The 15,723-nt window shown below is 44.3% G+C and overlaps 1 protein-coding gene across 1 annotated transcript in view; it reads left to right on the top strand.

The window, feature by feature from the left end:
• CASTOR2 (cytosolic arginine sensor for mTORC1 subunit 2) overlaps nucleotides 1-15,723 on the top strand; it is a 117,438-nt gene that overhangs the window by 50,068 nt on the left and 51,647 nt on the right. The window contains exon 2 of the mRNA XM_066333142.1: nucleotides 13,828-13,898. Coding sequence (XP_066189239.1) covers nucleotides 13,828-13,898 — 71 coding nt within the window. The remainder of the gene's footprint in view (nucleotides 1-13,827; nucleotides 13,899-15,723) is intronic.

Consider the following 15,723-nt stretch of genomic DNA (forward strand, 5'->3'; position numbering starts at 1 on the left):
CAACATTTTACTTAGTTTTGTATGTTTTTCTAGGGTATTCAAGTGTTTTCTGTGACCTAAATATATTTTAAGACAGAGCTTTCTGACGGTGAGGCAGAGAGAACTCACTGAGAGACGCCCTGTGGAGAGGGACTTGGGGTGGATGAAAAGCTGGGCATGAGCCAAAACCATGCAGATGCAGCCCAGAAAGCCAACCATAGGCTAGGCTGGATCAAGAAAGGAGTGGCCAGCAGGTCAAGGATTCTTATTCCTTCTTATGTGAGTACCTGGAGTACTGTCTCCAGGTGTGGGGATGTGGAGTTGGGGAGTGAGGCCATGGAGATGCTCCCAGGACTGGAGCCCCTCTGCTCTGGAGCCAGGCTGAGAGGTGCTCACCTGGAGAGGAGAAGGCTCCAGGGAGAGCTCAGAGCCCTTCCAGTGCCCTAAAGGGGCTTATAAAAAAGAGTTAATTTTTTTACATGAGCATATAGGGATAGGACAAGAGGGACTGCTTTTAAACTAAAAGAGGAGAGATTTGAAGGTCTCTTCCAAGCCAAACCATTCTGTGCTGCTAGTCACTGGTATTTGCTGGCTTTGGAGATGAGAGCATTGTACTGGGTGAGTCAGGCTATGAGTTTGCACTTTGCATTGTGCCTTACACTACCCAAAGTCCAGGACTGCATCTCACCTGAAGTTTTGTCATTTGTGGTTTGTCAGTAAAACAAACTTTTCACTGGAGTCTCTATGAACCATTAAACAAAATTTAGAGTATTCACCCAGATGAATCAGTAAATAAGCTTTTTCCCTATGATCATGCTTTGATGGATTTTGAAATAACAATGACACAAAGGACTCATACAGGCAATGAATGAGATCCCTGGTCTGTAGCTGTAAAGAGTGTTTCAAATCCTGATTTCAGTGGAAACAGATTGTTGACATACTTTAAGCATATCCCTCAGTTCACAAGGCAGTGTTTTCCCTTAGATCTATAGATTCTTGCATTTTACACGGGTCTGTTATGCTGAAATCCTATATAGCTAAAGTAATTCAGTTAAAAAGTGCAGAACTGAGGTGACAGAAGAACCTTTTACATTATAGACTCAGTTACTGAAGTTTTGACTTGTTTTCTTTCCAAGCTGGACACTGTTGATGCTGAATGCTTGAGCTCTTGGGTGCCTGAGCTGGTTGCATTTTTCCACACACAGCAGGGGAACATCTCCTTTGGAACTTTGCAGCCCAGGCAGTGTGACATGAGCAACGCAGGTGTCACAGCACTAGACGTGTCTGGAAGTATCTTATCTTCCCTTGCTTGAGTCATCTAGTTTAGTCATCTGGATAGTTTCAACTTCTTTATTGATGAAAATTAAAAGCAACATCTGACAGCATATTTTCTGTTGTGTCTACTTGCCCCCTTGCTGGTTGGAAGGAAAAATTAAGTCAGAGCATTTCCAGGCATAGAAGGATGGGATGTTGGCATTGCCCAGCATTACTCTTATTTGCTTTTGGTGGACCTCAACACAGCTGCACACAGAGGAAGATCCCAGACCATTACCCATTCAGTTCTCATACTTTGGAGGTACCTTTTGATGATACAGCCTTACATTGTTCTGAGAGTATTTGTTCTTCCTCAAACCTTTACAAGAAGATGATTGTGTAGTTTTGTTCTAGGTTGTTTTTGTTTTTTTAATCTTAGCTATTGATTTCACAATTTTAATTTTCTGTAAATCTTTGACAGCTGTTATTTTGTTGCTTTAGTTTTCTCAATCTATTTTAATACTCAGCCTGCACAGCACTTGGTGAGGACAGGACATGAGTAAGTACATGCTTTTACAGCCTGCTGGGCCTTCATAAGGTTTGGTCATTTTTCAGTGTTTGGCTGTTTCCAGAGAATGTGTTTAGGGACTCTGTTGGTTACTGAAGCATCTCTTCTTCCCTTTTCTCATTCTCCTCTTCTCTGTGGTAAAGCAGGAAGACATAAAATTAAATGGGGATTAGAATTTCATGAGAAGTGGTATTTTAAATGGAGCTGCATTAGATTCATTTATGCTTTAAAGAACAGAGCATAAGGCAAGGGAAAAACTGCTAGTTAAAGTATTAAAATCTGCCAGTGGCATGGCATTTCCTTTAACTTCCAAAACACCTATCCAGTTGAAGATGAGTGGAAATAGATGTTGTCTGTTCCCTCAGGGTCTCACTTCGAACTTAGTTTCATGCTACCTCTGCTTGTGGAAAGGTTGTCCGAGCATTATAAATGCATTGGATTGCTTCCATAGACTTGGAATGCCTCTTTGGACTTGGTGATCCCAAAGGTCTTTTCCAACCTGGTTCATCCTGTGATTCTTTGCTATCTAATAAGGTTTGTGCTCGCATTATGGCCTTTTCCCCAGAGCTTTAGCTGACATAAGCTGACCACTGCCATTTAGGTGCTGTTTAGTTTGACTTAGATGACAGCTAGTACTGATTTCTGGTAGCTGGAACTGTAAGCTGTTACTGCAATTCTGACTTTTTTCCTGATACAGTTCTGTCATCCCTTCCCCAGCACAGTTCATCCTGTGTCTTGGTTTGAAAGACAGGTCTCTGCTAAGGAAGGCGGGAACTTCCCTTGGAATGGAGAATATGACACTCTTCCCTCCAAATTAACACAACTTTGAAATTAAGGGGCTTTCAGGCAGAGATATAGGAAAAGGAGTAACAATCCTTTACTAGTAAGTAGGTTTATAACAAAGTAAACAACACCACTGGCAGCAACAAGAAATAAAAACAAACAAAAACCCCAAACAAAACCAAAAACAACAGTAACAACACAAAACCCCCCAGCACGAGGCGCAACCCAACCCCGGCCAGCGGAACCCCGGCGCTGCCCGTGTCCCTGTGTGCAGTGCCGGGCGCGGCCGGCAGGGGCGCTGGCGGCTCCCGGCGGCCACGGCCCGTGCCATGGTTCCCCCGCGGCCGCAGGGGGCGCTGTGGGCGGGCTCGGGCCGCGCGCGGCGATGGCGGCCGGGCTGAGGGGCCGCCGCGGGCGGCAGCGGAACCTCGGGGCGGCGGCGGGAGCGGCGGGGCGGGCGGGCCCGGGGCGGCGAGCCGCGGGCGGCGGGAGCTCGGCGGCTGCGGCCGGAGCCGTGCGCTGCCTCGGCGGGCGCGGGCCGCGGCACGAACCCGTGTGGGCGCCGGGCGGCTCCCGAACGGGGCCCGGAGAGGCTCCGGGGAGCGGGAAGGGCCTCGGGGATCCCGGGGTTTGCCCCGAGGCACCCAGCGGATGGGGAAAGGGCTTTGTTTGGTGAGGTGGGTGTTCACAAGGTCCCGGGTCAGTGGCTGCTCTGATGAGCAGAGCTGCACTCGGGGCAGAAAAAAGGGAGAAGACAGAAGCCCGCAGTGGTGGGGAACTCTCCCCACAGCGGCCGCAGCCCGTCTCCCCGGTGAATGCAGAGAGAACAAGAGCCAGCAGCGCCCCCAGACCCTTTTTCCCCAGCCCAATTCCCCCAGTCTCTCTGAAGAACAAAACCCCCCAGGCAAGAGTGCAGCCAGGTGCCCTCCTCCCCTGAGCTTGGCAACTTCTTTTGTCTCTCCTATGTGCCCAGTTGTTATTGTCTCTTAGCTACAAAAATAAGAGAAACAAACAAAAGGAGAACTCCTAAATCCCAGCATCTTGTTTGAAAAAACTTTGGTTTAATAACTCTGATAGCTATGCCAGAAGAGGATGTGTGATGATAACAGGCTTTTCCTAGCTCTAAGCTCACTCTCATTTACCCATCCTTGATATATGGGCTCGGAGGTATGAATATGGGAATCAGGATCTGAAGTATGGAATTCTCTGTGGTTGTATCTGAGGTAGCAGCCTCTTGGCCAGACAACCAGCTCATGTTAGTGCTGCTAATTCTCTCTTCCCCACCATGGCAAGGGACTGACACATTCTTCCCCAAGTGGCAGCTCAGTATGAAAAGTGCCTCTAGGATCCATTCCTAAAAGGCCCAAGAAGGTGAAATGACAATTGAGAGAGCTTTGCTCTGTGACTGTGTGTGTTTGGGGCTCCTTGACCCTGAGGCCAGTTACCTGAACAGCAGGAGGTGTCAGAGGTTGTCAGATTGCACAGGTACTCCCTGCAGTAATAAAACATCCAAGGGGGAAAAAAAAGGTTTGAGACCCACAGGTTTTTATTTCATGCTGTATTTTCTTGTCTTACCTGTGCTTTGAGCTGTGCTGTCCTTTGGAATACAAGGTTGGTCAAAGCCAAGAGCCATCTTTCCCAGCACCATGACTCCCAAGCACTGACTGGGCTGCTCAGGGATGTAGAACAAGTGTACATACCCTGGAGCAAGGGATGTCCTAAAGGGAAGATACTATCAGAGACACCGTGTTCACTGGTGAACTCATCTTAGAACCCTAGAATGGTTTGAGTTGGAAAGGATCTTTAAGATGTTCTAATTCTTGCTTGTACCTGTCTCTTCCCTGTGCACATTGGCTTCTGTGCTATTAGCTGGCCATCCCTCTCAGGAGCTGCACAGTCACGTTGGTTTTTAAATGGAAAACTTTGTGTTATCAGACCAACTAATTGTGTGCCCCATTTTCTCACATTGTGAAACAGTGAATTATTCTTTAACCATCTTGGCCATAATAATTTCTCCCATAATCCAGCAGCTGGACAGTTCTCATCTGCTTAGTTTTCCACACCTTGGATGACCACTGACACCTTCTCTGTTTCTTCCAACTGAATTCCAGCCTGTTTGGTGGCTTGAGATGGTTGATCATGAAGTATTTGGCACCTGGGGATGTGCTGAATATTTTGCTTTGGATAATGAGTTGGTCTTAGCTCCCTGCCTGATTTTATCTCAGTTCTCTCAGCATCTCTGAAAGCCTTGACCCTTTTGGAGAACAGCCATGAAGATGTCACCATCTTCTTCCTGACTGGTAATGGCTCATTTAGAGCTTGTCGTTCTTCATTCAGAACCCAAATTATTTTACCTCTGTATGCATTAATTTCCATTTAGTGACTTTGTATTTCACCTGCCATCTTATTATGCACTCACCCGGCTGCTTGGTGGAAATTGAGTTTATAAATCCTTGGTTCTAAACAGCTGTTCTCTCCTCACCAAGCAAACTGAACAGCCTTACAGAGCATGTTCCTACAGCACACTTCTGTGTGATTTGCTCTCTAGGAATGTCTACACTTCATTGGGCTGGGTGCTGCACAGACAGCACGAGAGTTCTTCTGCTGAAACTCTGAAAGGATCAAAAGCCAAACATAAAGGCACTGCAGCCACTTACATCAGCCAGCAAACATTTCCCAAATGTCGGTATAGGGCCAGGGAATGGGAAACTCTGGAGACTTTTGGAGCATTGATTTGAGGCCCTGATCTGATCTGAGCTGCTTTTGAGTTTATGTGACATGTCACCCTGGTGGTCCTGCAGGGATGTGAGCCTGACCCAGCAAAGCTTAGTCCTGTTGAGTGACTGGTGTGTTCCTGCAGAGTGGGGGAGCAACAAGAAACATCCGTGGGCTGGTGCTGGCCAGGACACTGGTTTTGACCCCAACACTGACCCACTCTGCATTATCATTTATGACATATATACTTCTGCAGGAGCTCTGGCTTTTGATTTGGCAGCTGGATTTTAGGAACAATATTCCAAAAGTGCAAGATTCCATCTGAGCCATGGAGTGCTGACTTGCTGAATAATCTCTCATGTTTTCCTTGGGTCTGATAGGCCTGGGAAGAAGTTTTATGCTTCTGCCTTTACTGTGGGCTTTTCCTTTGCAGTGTGAAGAGAACAATTTAGCAAGAGTGTTTTGGAAGAGCATTGTTAAAAATAGTGCCATTTATTTTCAAGGCTGAAACTTTGTGGATAGTCAGCATTGAGTGACTTTAAAAACCTTAAAATTCTTGAGATGCATTTTCTGCCTTGTTTGTGTGTATAGGGATCTTCATCCAGAAAGAAACAAATGGCTCAAGAGGAGCTTCCCTTTACTTCATTAGCAATGGAAGCAAATGAAGCTTCCTTTTGGTGCCTCTGAGAATTGTAGATTTGTTTAACTAGAGGTTTATGGAAATCTGGGTACAGGCACATTTACAACACTATTTTGTACATAATATGAGCTAGAATATGCAGAAGTACTAAACATCACTGGGCTGGGTAGTATCCATCTTGAGCAAGACCCGAAAGCAGAGCCTAGGAGAATGAGAACAGAGGTTGCTTTTGCTGTAAAGGTGTTCTAAGTCATACAAGAAGCTAAAGCTTCTCTCTGAACTTAAAGGAAAGTTAGTGAAACTCTGTTTTTTAATTTTTTATTCAGGCTCTTCAGTTGTTAATGTGCATTAAATTTGGGGTTAACATGCAGCCATTCCTCCTCAGATTGATGTGGGATGTTGGATCTTCTTGCAAATGGAAGTTCTTTGAAAATGATAAGGCCTGAAACGTGTTTCTCCTGCCTTGCCATTCTGATGGAGTATGGCGTGCTGAATCTCCCCCTCCTTTAATTTCCCCAGCACACATGTTCTCAATTACTGCCTGCATTGAAGCTGCAAACATTTCTTGTGCATCTAACATTCTACACTGAGCACTGGCAATATATTTTAGAAATTTGGAGGAGAACTATTATGTCCCATGCTGGGGAAATTGTATTTATGGTTCCTGTAGGGAAACAAGTTCATTCTATTCCACGACAGATTTTCTGTTTCTTCCTCCATCTTTTGTGTCTTGGAGCAATATTGTAAGAACCTCTTACCCCCAGTGCATTGAGCATGGGTTTCTCACATCTTTGAAATAAAAAGCATATGCTCAGCAGTCTGTGTTTTTCGTTGCTGTCCACAAAATAATCACTGGGTTTTGGCTGATCACAATAATAGCTGCTATGAACCCCAAATATATGAGTTTGGATGTACAGCAGCATTACATTTGATGAAAACTCAGTTGTGTTGTACTGTTGGTAGGATTTAAAAGTCAATATTCTGCAGCAGTGGGCATTAAAGGAGTGATAGTATAATGCCTGATTTGTAGGGGCAAAGGAAACAGGACTTAATCTTTTTCTCAGTGTTTGCATTGTTCTGACAGGGTAATCCTTCGGGATCCAGGTGGGATGATGTGTTCACAAGCCTTTGTTGTACATTAAATCATACTTCATTTTCAGCTGTAAACCTTTGGGACCCACACCCACATCTGTAACGTGTTTCTCAGTTCAGATTTTGGGTTGTAGAAAAGAATTTTGTGGTTAAGGAAAATGCAGTGTTGTACTCCACCTCTCTCTTGTGCTGAAAATTAGTTCAACTCTGACAGTCATCAGGGGATATAGTTACTGCTGTAGAGACAAAGTTTTTAAAGCACAGTTACCTTCTGCTTAAATAAGTGATGGGCTTGTTCAAATGGAAAGAATTGGTTTTGAATCTCGTGTATGAGTAAGTTGATTTACAATACAGGGGCCTCCAAGAGTGCTGGTAGACAGGGAGAGCAAAGAGAGAAGAGGCAAAGGTGTGTCTGGATCAATTAGTTAATCATTAGATAATAAATGAATACTCTTGGCCATTGCACACAAACTAAGCCTCTTTTTCATTTACTGCTCCAACTTCCCCTTCAGAGATTTGATTACAGCATTCTCTCCCAAAGCAAAGAGCTCTTGCCATTTCGATGTAAACACTTGTTGACCCTCTGGAGATTTGAAAAATTGCTTTCTTGACATTAACAATGATAAATCTGTAAACAATGTTGTTAAAGATGCTGGGGGGATGGGCATCAAACCAAAAGCAACAGATTAAAGGACTTTAAGAAGTGGTGTGCACTTTTACAGTTATCCTCTGGGAAGGAAATTAGTCCAGGCAGCTCTGTACAATGCATCAGATGTAGTTTCTTGAAAATTATTTTTATAATTTTTGATAAAATTAAGGGATTTAGAGGTTTTTGCTATTGCTCTGTGCTTGTCCTGGGATGATACTGCACCAATCAGGACACTGCTGTTTCTGATATGTTGCTTAAAAAAAAAATCCTGGAGGAACAACAGCAATAAAACATCAGCAAAGTGCCTGAGATGCTAATTTAATTCTCATTAGCACAATAAATGTGAATATGATGAGGTTTGTTTTTGTTTTATATCCCCATGCTTCTCAGCAGGGATGGTTTAGATCTGTATCACAAATGGAAGCTGAGTCATAGGCTGGCCAGGAGCACCAGAATGGAGCAAGGCTTTCCATCTGAGTTTCTGGAGCTAACAGTGGAACTCTGGCAATTTTGGACAGAGGTGATTTTTGTTAGCAGTCTGTTGGGTTTTTTAAGTGGATAGGAGTCTTGCTTCACTGTCCACTTTGTAAATCCAAAGACGTTGCAATCTATTTTAGCAGACTGAAATAATTCCTGATGTAGTTTATGGATTTACCTAGAAGAAAGAGAGCTTTCCTACCTGCCCTGTCGGCTTGGGTCAGCAGCAGTGGCTGTGACCTCCCCTGCTGGCCCAGGGCAGCGCCTGCAGCCATGGGAACTGCATCCTGTAACCCCAGAGCTGTGCTGCTGCCTTAGCGCTGGGACAAAGGCGCTCCCATCCCACAGAGGCTGGGCACAGAACCACTTGCAGGGTTCTGGCTTAGCAATGACAGCCTGTCCTGCAGCTGTCCTCACGTGGCTGGCTGTAGTGACTGGAGGAACGTGTTATCTAAGGTTACTTTATCTTTTGGATAGTTCTATTACAGACAGCTCTCCAGTCTATTGGGTCTGAGGGCTGTGACACTGTTCACACTTCAGGCCTCTTCATCCCCTCTCACATTTATTTGTTCCTAATAAAATTCTTCTGGAGGAGGAGAAGGATGGAAAAAAGCTTTTAAATACAGCGTTGATGTTCTCAGAGAAGAGCTTGCGGAGAGGCCTTGTGAGCAGTTTTCTGTTCTCTCCCAAGTGCTCTGGGCTAAGAGGATGAGTCGTTTACCACCATTTGGTAAAAAGGGGCAGTGCAGCATGACTGCCGACTTGGGAAGAGTTGGGTGTCTGAGCTGGTCCCACACCATGTGACTGGCATTGCTGCATGTGGGGCTCCTGAGCCAGGAGGGCACTGCAGCACCTTGGCTCCACTGATTCTGCAAGGTCAGTTTCTTCAATGCGGATGGGAAGCCACTTAAAGCTTTTTTTAATGTCAAGAGATACTGAGCTGTGCTCAGTTTGCCCTGTTCTCTGTAAAAAGGTTTTTGCTCTAATAACCCATACTGACCCCAAAGAGGTGCCCAGTGCTCCATCAGCCAGATGCCCTTCAGTGCTGAATATCCACCTGGATGCTCTGAGGTGAAGAGTGGGTGCCCCAACCCTCCAAGCTTATGGCTACAGTGGTAGCTGGCAGTGCACCAACAAATCCTAAGGTGCAAGGGTAGCTGTGGCTTTCACTAAGGCACTTAGCTTTTCACTTAGCCTCTTCACTTAGCTAACTTAGCCACTTAGCTGCCCTTACCAGAGCAGCCTAGTGATTTTGACTAATAGGCAGGTAGGCAAAATCAGCTAATGATTATTCTCACAGAACCTGAAGTTGCCAAATTTATTTTTGTAAGAAAAATAGAAAATTATTTCCAGTGAGAAACTGACAGTGACTTCAAGGCTATTTCCCTACAAACAAACATGCTGGGGTTTTCCATAGAGTCGAGATAAAGACAGATCACTCCATCCATGTTCACCCATATGCTGATAAATTTGAGTTGAGAATTACTGTGTGATGACAGGAAGCTAAACTAGTACATCACAGGCAGTATTAAGCAACAGTTCCCAAAGTTTGTGAGAATAACAGAAGATGAATGACTTGGTAATTCTCCTCTGCTCCTGTTTCCAGTAGTTAGTGCTTTTCAGCACAAATGCAGCTAGTTCCATCAGCAGTCTGACACCTGAATTTTTTGCTCATGATGAATCTAGAAAGTTCAAATGCTATTTGAGAAAGTAGTATCTAATTGACTGTATTTATTTATTCCTATTTCTCCCTTCCTTCAGCCTTGTCTCCTGCCTTATTGTGTTCTCTACTTACTCAGATGATAGAAATGAGTTTTCCAAGATGGGAAAAGACTGGCACTATAGTGTGCAACTCACCTGCCAGAGAGGAAGGTGGGCTCTGTTGTGGCACACCCAAAGCTCCAGTGGCAGCATTTGTAGTGCCTGTGAGGTGTGAGAGGCAGCCCTGTGCCCCAGAGCACGTGTTAGGTGAAGTGTTCAGGCAGTCACACGTGCTGAGGAACGTGGTACAGTCTGACATGTCATGATAACACAGAGTGAAGCATACAAATCCCTCATCTGAAATGAGATGACAGCCTGGAAGAAATCCCAACAAATTATGTCTTTCATATTCACACAGATGAACTTGCTGCTGCTTCTAAATTTCTATTCAGTTTAACTGCTTCTTTGCAAACTTCTGTATTACTTCCAGGCTTTGTATTTGACTGCCTTGAATGGCATTTGGCCATAGTTTCTTACATGTGGGGAGACCAGCTGCCCACATGCTTCTGGAACGAATCTTTTCCATAGGGTAAACAGTTTTGCAACACTTACCCTGCTGAGATAACAATTAATTAAGCAGTTTCTTTATAAATAAGAAGGTGAGACTTGTGGTCTTCCTTAAAGACAGTTGTCTGTACTGAACTTTCAAATGACCCTCAGCAGTATTCCCAGAAACTTGTGCTCTGTGTGTGACCCAGGACAAACAGAAGTCCCATTCATCCAGTATTACCACTCTGGTGATCTCAGCAGACCTAGAATATCAGATGTCTGGAGGAGACACTTCTGGTGTTGACCTGCAAGCACAGCCAACCACTCCACTTTCCTGCTCATTTCTCCCAGGACTGGAGTACTGTTTGCAGACTGAAATGATGCTGTTGCTGCATTCCATAGGCACTTCCCTGCTCTGTGCAAGCTTGAGGATTTCTTCCATACACAGTGTAAGCTTTGCGTTTTCAAAGATCTAATCTAATAATAGATTGGTCTACATTTGTGGCGTTGCCAGAAAAAGGCATATGTTGCCAGGCAGTCATAGTCAGCAGCAGTGCTGAAGTGGAAATGTGCTTAAACATTGAGAAGGCAGAAATCCAGAATAATCCATCCAAAGTTTGGCTAATAGGAAACTAAAAATACTGTCTTCCTACATATAGGGTTTCCACATGTACTCAGAGAGAGATACTGTTTGCCTGATGTCTCAAAATTATTAAAGGGCAATTCTTTTCCTTTCTTGGCTTCAGTGTGATAATAGAAGATGCTGTTGGCATTCAGCTTATCGAAGACTGGTTTAAGAGGAAATAGAAATTATTGAAATAACTTGAATGGAAGAGGCATGTGTAGTGTATTGTGGGAGAGAGAGATGACATTGAGTTCCTTTTTCCTGTCACACAACAGTTTTTCATATTTAGATTTCCTCTGGGAAAAGAATGCATCATTGGCTTGAACTAAGTGAATATGTACCACAAGAACCACTGGTCTTCTCTGTGCTGGTGAAAGACTTCACTTTTAAATTCAGATGGCTCTGTGGTCCTGACCTTTTACAGAACTGCTCTGAGTTGGGGATTGGGCTTTGAGATGGTATATGGAAGATAAGAGGTTTTGACATGAGTTCTGAGGCAGCAGTTATGGGATCTCATATCCCTTAAATATCAGCATATTTAGATGTGTGCCCAAAATCTGGCATTTGTCACAATCCTTGTTCTTCTGCTGGGGTCATTGTATGCATACAGACACATATTACTGTTCTAGTAAAAAAATCTTCCATAAATGCCATTGCAGATCAGGAAAGGTTAGGGTTTTAATATTAATGTTTTCTCCTTTAGGACCTCTAGTTCCTCCCTAGTCAGCATGCATGTGACTTGGTCAGGCAGTAGTAGGAAAGAGTTTCATTTCAGTGACTTCTCTCAGGAATTCATCCACTGTAACAAATGCTTCTGCCTCCTGGAACCCACCTGAAGCAGCATCCCAGAAGTTCTTTTTGCCCAGCTTGTATTACCCCTTGCACTGGTAGCAACCTCATGCAGTTTAGAAGTGACAGTAAAAAATTGAGCTGCTGCTATTTTCTGCATCTTTTGGCACTATTCCTGGAGAGAATTGAGTTGGTAAATGTGACTGTCACAGCAGCTATTACCAATGACACAAAATAATTAAGTTGTGGTTTCTGTTGTGGTGGGGCCACGTCTGTATTTTATAATGATATGTCTGTGCTGGGAGGGAGTGTTAGGCTTGATTGTTGTGATGGATGCTTCCAGGAAAACAAGACAGGTCTCTAAAGGCAGGTTGTCTAATACTTTCCATGTACATGAAATCCTGTTGGTTACATGGCAGACCACTAATTGAACTGTGTGTTGTTTCCTCTCAGTTTTCTGATGAGGTGATGTGGAGGGCAGCATCCATCTCATTGTTCTCCCTGTTGCTTTTGGAAGGGATAGCTGCTATGTTTGTTCTTTTCAGCCAGTCAAAAGAATGCTGAAACCAGCCCGATTCTTTATGAAGTTTCTTTCACTTTTTGATGTCTCAAGCCACCAATTTGGGGTTCCAGACTTTCAGAAGTCTTGAAGACTTTTAGGCACAGATGCTCAGCAGTGCTGAGAAGCCCTGGTAGTCCCTGGTTCTTGAATCCTGCTGAACTGTGCTTCATGCAGAAATTACACTGTGAAGATGCTGTGAAATTTGGGGGCATTGAAAACAATCTCTCTTTTTCCAGTATTTAAAATATTTTCTGTACGTTGTCTCAGATAAATTTGAGAGTATTGTAATATAACTGTGAAATCCTGCTTTTTGGTTTTTAGAGACACATGCTCATCCTGTTGCACCCAGTTTAGAGGGAAAAATTTCTCCTGCTCTTAGGTAACAAACACAATCAGTCCCTGTGCTCTGGCATTCTCCTGGAGGGGCCAGGAGCCGTATGGGTGTTGAGGATGCTGGCCAGCAGTGTGCTGATGCTCTGCTGAAGGTGAACATGAGCTTGCAAAATGTCACACCAACCTTCCTGCCATTACTGGGGATGAGCTAGATAAAAGCTGGGGTTTTTTTCAGTAGATGTTGATGTACATATGTTGGTATGTCAGGGGAAAAAACCACAACCTTTTCAACTATATATGTGTTAAGCCTTAAGGCTGAAGCTTTTTTTGTTTGTGTGTCTGCAGTGGAAGAATCCCATGTCACATTAGATTTGTATCTCCTGTTAGAGGTGACATTGTGTTAAATGGTGAACAAGCTGGGGGTGCTGCACATGGCCTGTGATGTCAGAAGATGGAGCAGAACAGAGGCCACAGGGGATGGGGCAGGGGGAGAGCTCAGCCTGGTGGCCATTGGCCTGGTGGCTGCTACCACTCCTCTTCACCAGGAGCACCCCAGGGAGGGGAGGAGACCAGCACAGGAGATTGGGATGCTGTCTGCTGGTGGCAAAAGCCTCTGAAGGAGCAAGAAAAGATACTGGGGCTTGGTTGAGTGGTTAGATGTCAAACCTTGATGAGGCAAGAAACTTCAGTGGGCAAAAAGGTGCATGTATGAACCATGGGAATGATTTTGGTGGGTGCTGGAGGGAGCAGTCAGTGAGCAAAGGTTTTTGCTCTGTGTCAGTGCAACACAGCAGATCCTGGATGTGATGGGAAGCCTTAAGGGATATGGTAATTAAGAAAAGCAACTAAGAACTAAGTAATAAAAATAATAAAGGGTTTTACCAGCTTCATTGTGCATAGGCAGGCAGCAGGGAATATGGGTCACACAATATGAACTGGCCAGAAATAAAATCCAGGTCTGTTAATGCCTCAGGCCTCTCCATAAACATCAGACTGTGACTTCTTCCTTCAGCACAGCCTAGATGGGAAAGGTCTTCCTTTTTTAGGTGGAAGACAAAGCTCTGCTCAGTCCAGGTGCTAATCGTGTTCTCCTGCTGTTTGCCTTTGCCAGGTGCAAGTTCTTCAGCCTCACAGAAACCCCTGAGGACTACACCATCATAGTGGATGAAGAGGGCTTCCTAGGTGAGTGTGCGCATGTGCCACTTTGGTATCCAGCTTGAGGGTGGACGAGGAAAGCATGTCACCTCAGTGAGACTGTAAACCAAACTGTCTGTGAAGCAGGTTGTCAGTGCTGGTAGTACAGCTCTGAAAGGTGCTTTGATCACATAAGCACACTGTCTCTGCTGCCATGCTGTACAAGGCATTTCAGACATGGAATATGAATATATTTGAATGCTGGGAGAGGATCACACACAAATCTTAAAGAGTAGTTTAAGCAGGTTTGAAAAAGCAAAACCATCTGCATACGATTGCATTAAAATGAGTTGGCTTGTGTCCCCAAGCCTCCATAAGTACACCACATCTTGCATTTCCAGCTTCTGTCAACCTCTATCTTTGAGAGGAACACTTGAAGATGAATAGTTTGTATCCTCACTACAGGCAGCACAATGCTGTGGATTGTGGTTCAGCTCCTTTGGCTCCTCGCTGTAAGCTGTGATTTATCCTCCTTTCTTACACCCAGCTCTCCCTGTGCGAAGTGTGATGGAAACTAAGATGTTTCCATCCTTGCCTGGGGTGGCTGAAAGGTCAAAGGTGGAGTTGTGTGTCACAGAAGGTGGTTGGTATGTGCTTGAGAGCTGCAGATGGTTAGCATTGTGCAAGTGCTGATGTCGAGAATGGTTTGGCTTTGTAGATGGAAATAGTCTGTAATAACCTTTATCATGTGTGGAGGTTTTGTTTGTAACAGTGGATTTGAGGTGGGGAAATGAGGAACTGTTGTGCAGCTATTATTAATTTTGTTCAGTCATTCTTTCTGTGTTTGGAATTGGAAGTCTATACATTTTGAGGTCAGAGAAAATTCATTAAAATATGAAAAAAGAAGATTTCATTCTTGAATAGGATTTAACGGTTGAGAACATTCTTGTGACACTGTGATATCCAAACCACAAGGAGAAAATTTGAAAGTAGGCCATCTTTATTAAGTACAGAGTTTTATGATCAGTAGCCTTGCTGAAGACTCACAAATATGTGATAGAACAAGCTACATTTTAGACCAGTACAGTGGTACCTGAAGATTTTAGTAAATTAATCTCTAGGCTGAGAATGCTGAATGGATCTTTACAGCTGTATCTGTTTATAATTTGGGAGTTTTGAAGTTTGATTGAAAGTTTGTGCCATGTACTTTTGATCCCAGAAGAGGTGACATAGGGTTCTACTGCCAGAGTGTCCTTTCTTGTATTTTTTAAGGCGCATATGCACAAGAATTTTGCTACTATTGGTAGTATCAGCTTTTTTGTTATCAGTGTCAACTGTGGAAAATAATTCTAATTTGGTTTTGCCATAATAGTAGGATGCAGAGCCTCCCTCTAAGAGCTTCATTTTAAGCAAAGGCTCACTAAAGGAGGAGAAAGTTTCTGGGTTATTTTCCAAGGGGCACAGCACGTGGCAGAGCGACAAGCCCAGAGATTCTCATTCTTAGGAGGAAGTGTGTGTCACTGAAGCTGCAGGTGGGATATGCCCAGGGGCATGCTCATCTCCAGCATCATCTGTGCCTGACATCCATGGCACTCGTTTCTCTCCTCAGTTGGCATGATGCAGATTTTTCAATTCAGTCACTGGTGACAAACTGAATTGCAACCACCTCTGTACAGTCTCCAGCAGCCACTCTGCTGTTTATCTCTCTGGAAATTACACTAGCTTGAAACAAAGGTGAGCTGAAGCACTGGGCTTGCTCATCCATACTGAGGGACTGTTGCACTGTGCACCATTTGCTGTGCTCAGAGCAAATCCCAGGTCTGGAATGGCCACTGTCCTCAGGAAGCTGCATGTCCCCCTGGTGCCCAGGTTA

The sequence above is a fragment of the Sylvia atricapilla genome, chromosome 20, assembly GCF_009819655.1.
Source record: "Sylvia atricapilla isolate bSylAtr1 chromosome 20, bSylAtr1.pri, whole genome shotgun sequence".
In the NCBI taxonomy this organism is placed as follows: domain Eukaryota; kingdom Metazoa; phylum Chordata; class Aves; order Passeriformes; family Sylviidae; genus Sylvia; species Sylvia atricapilla.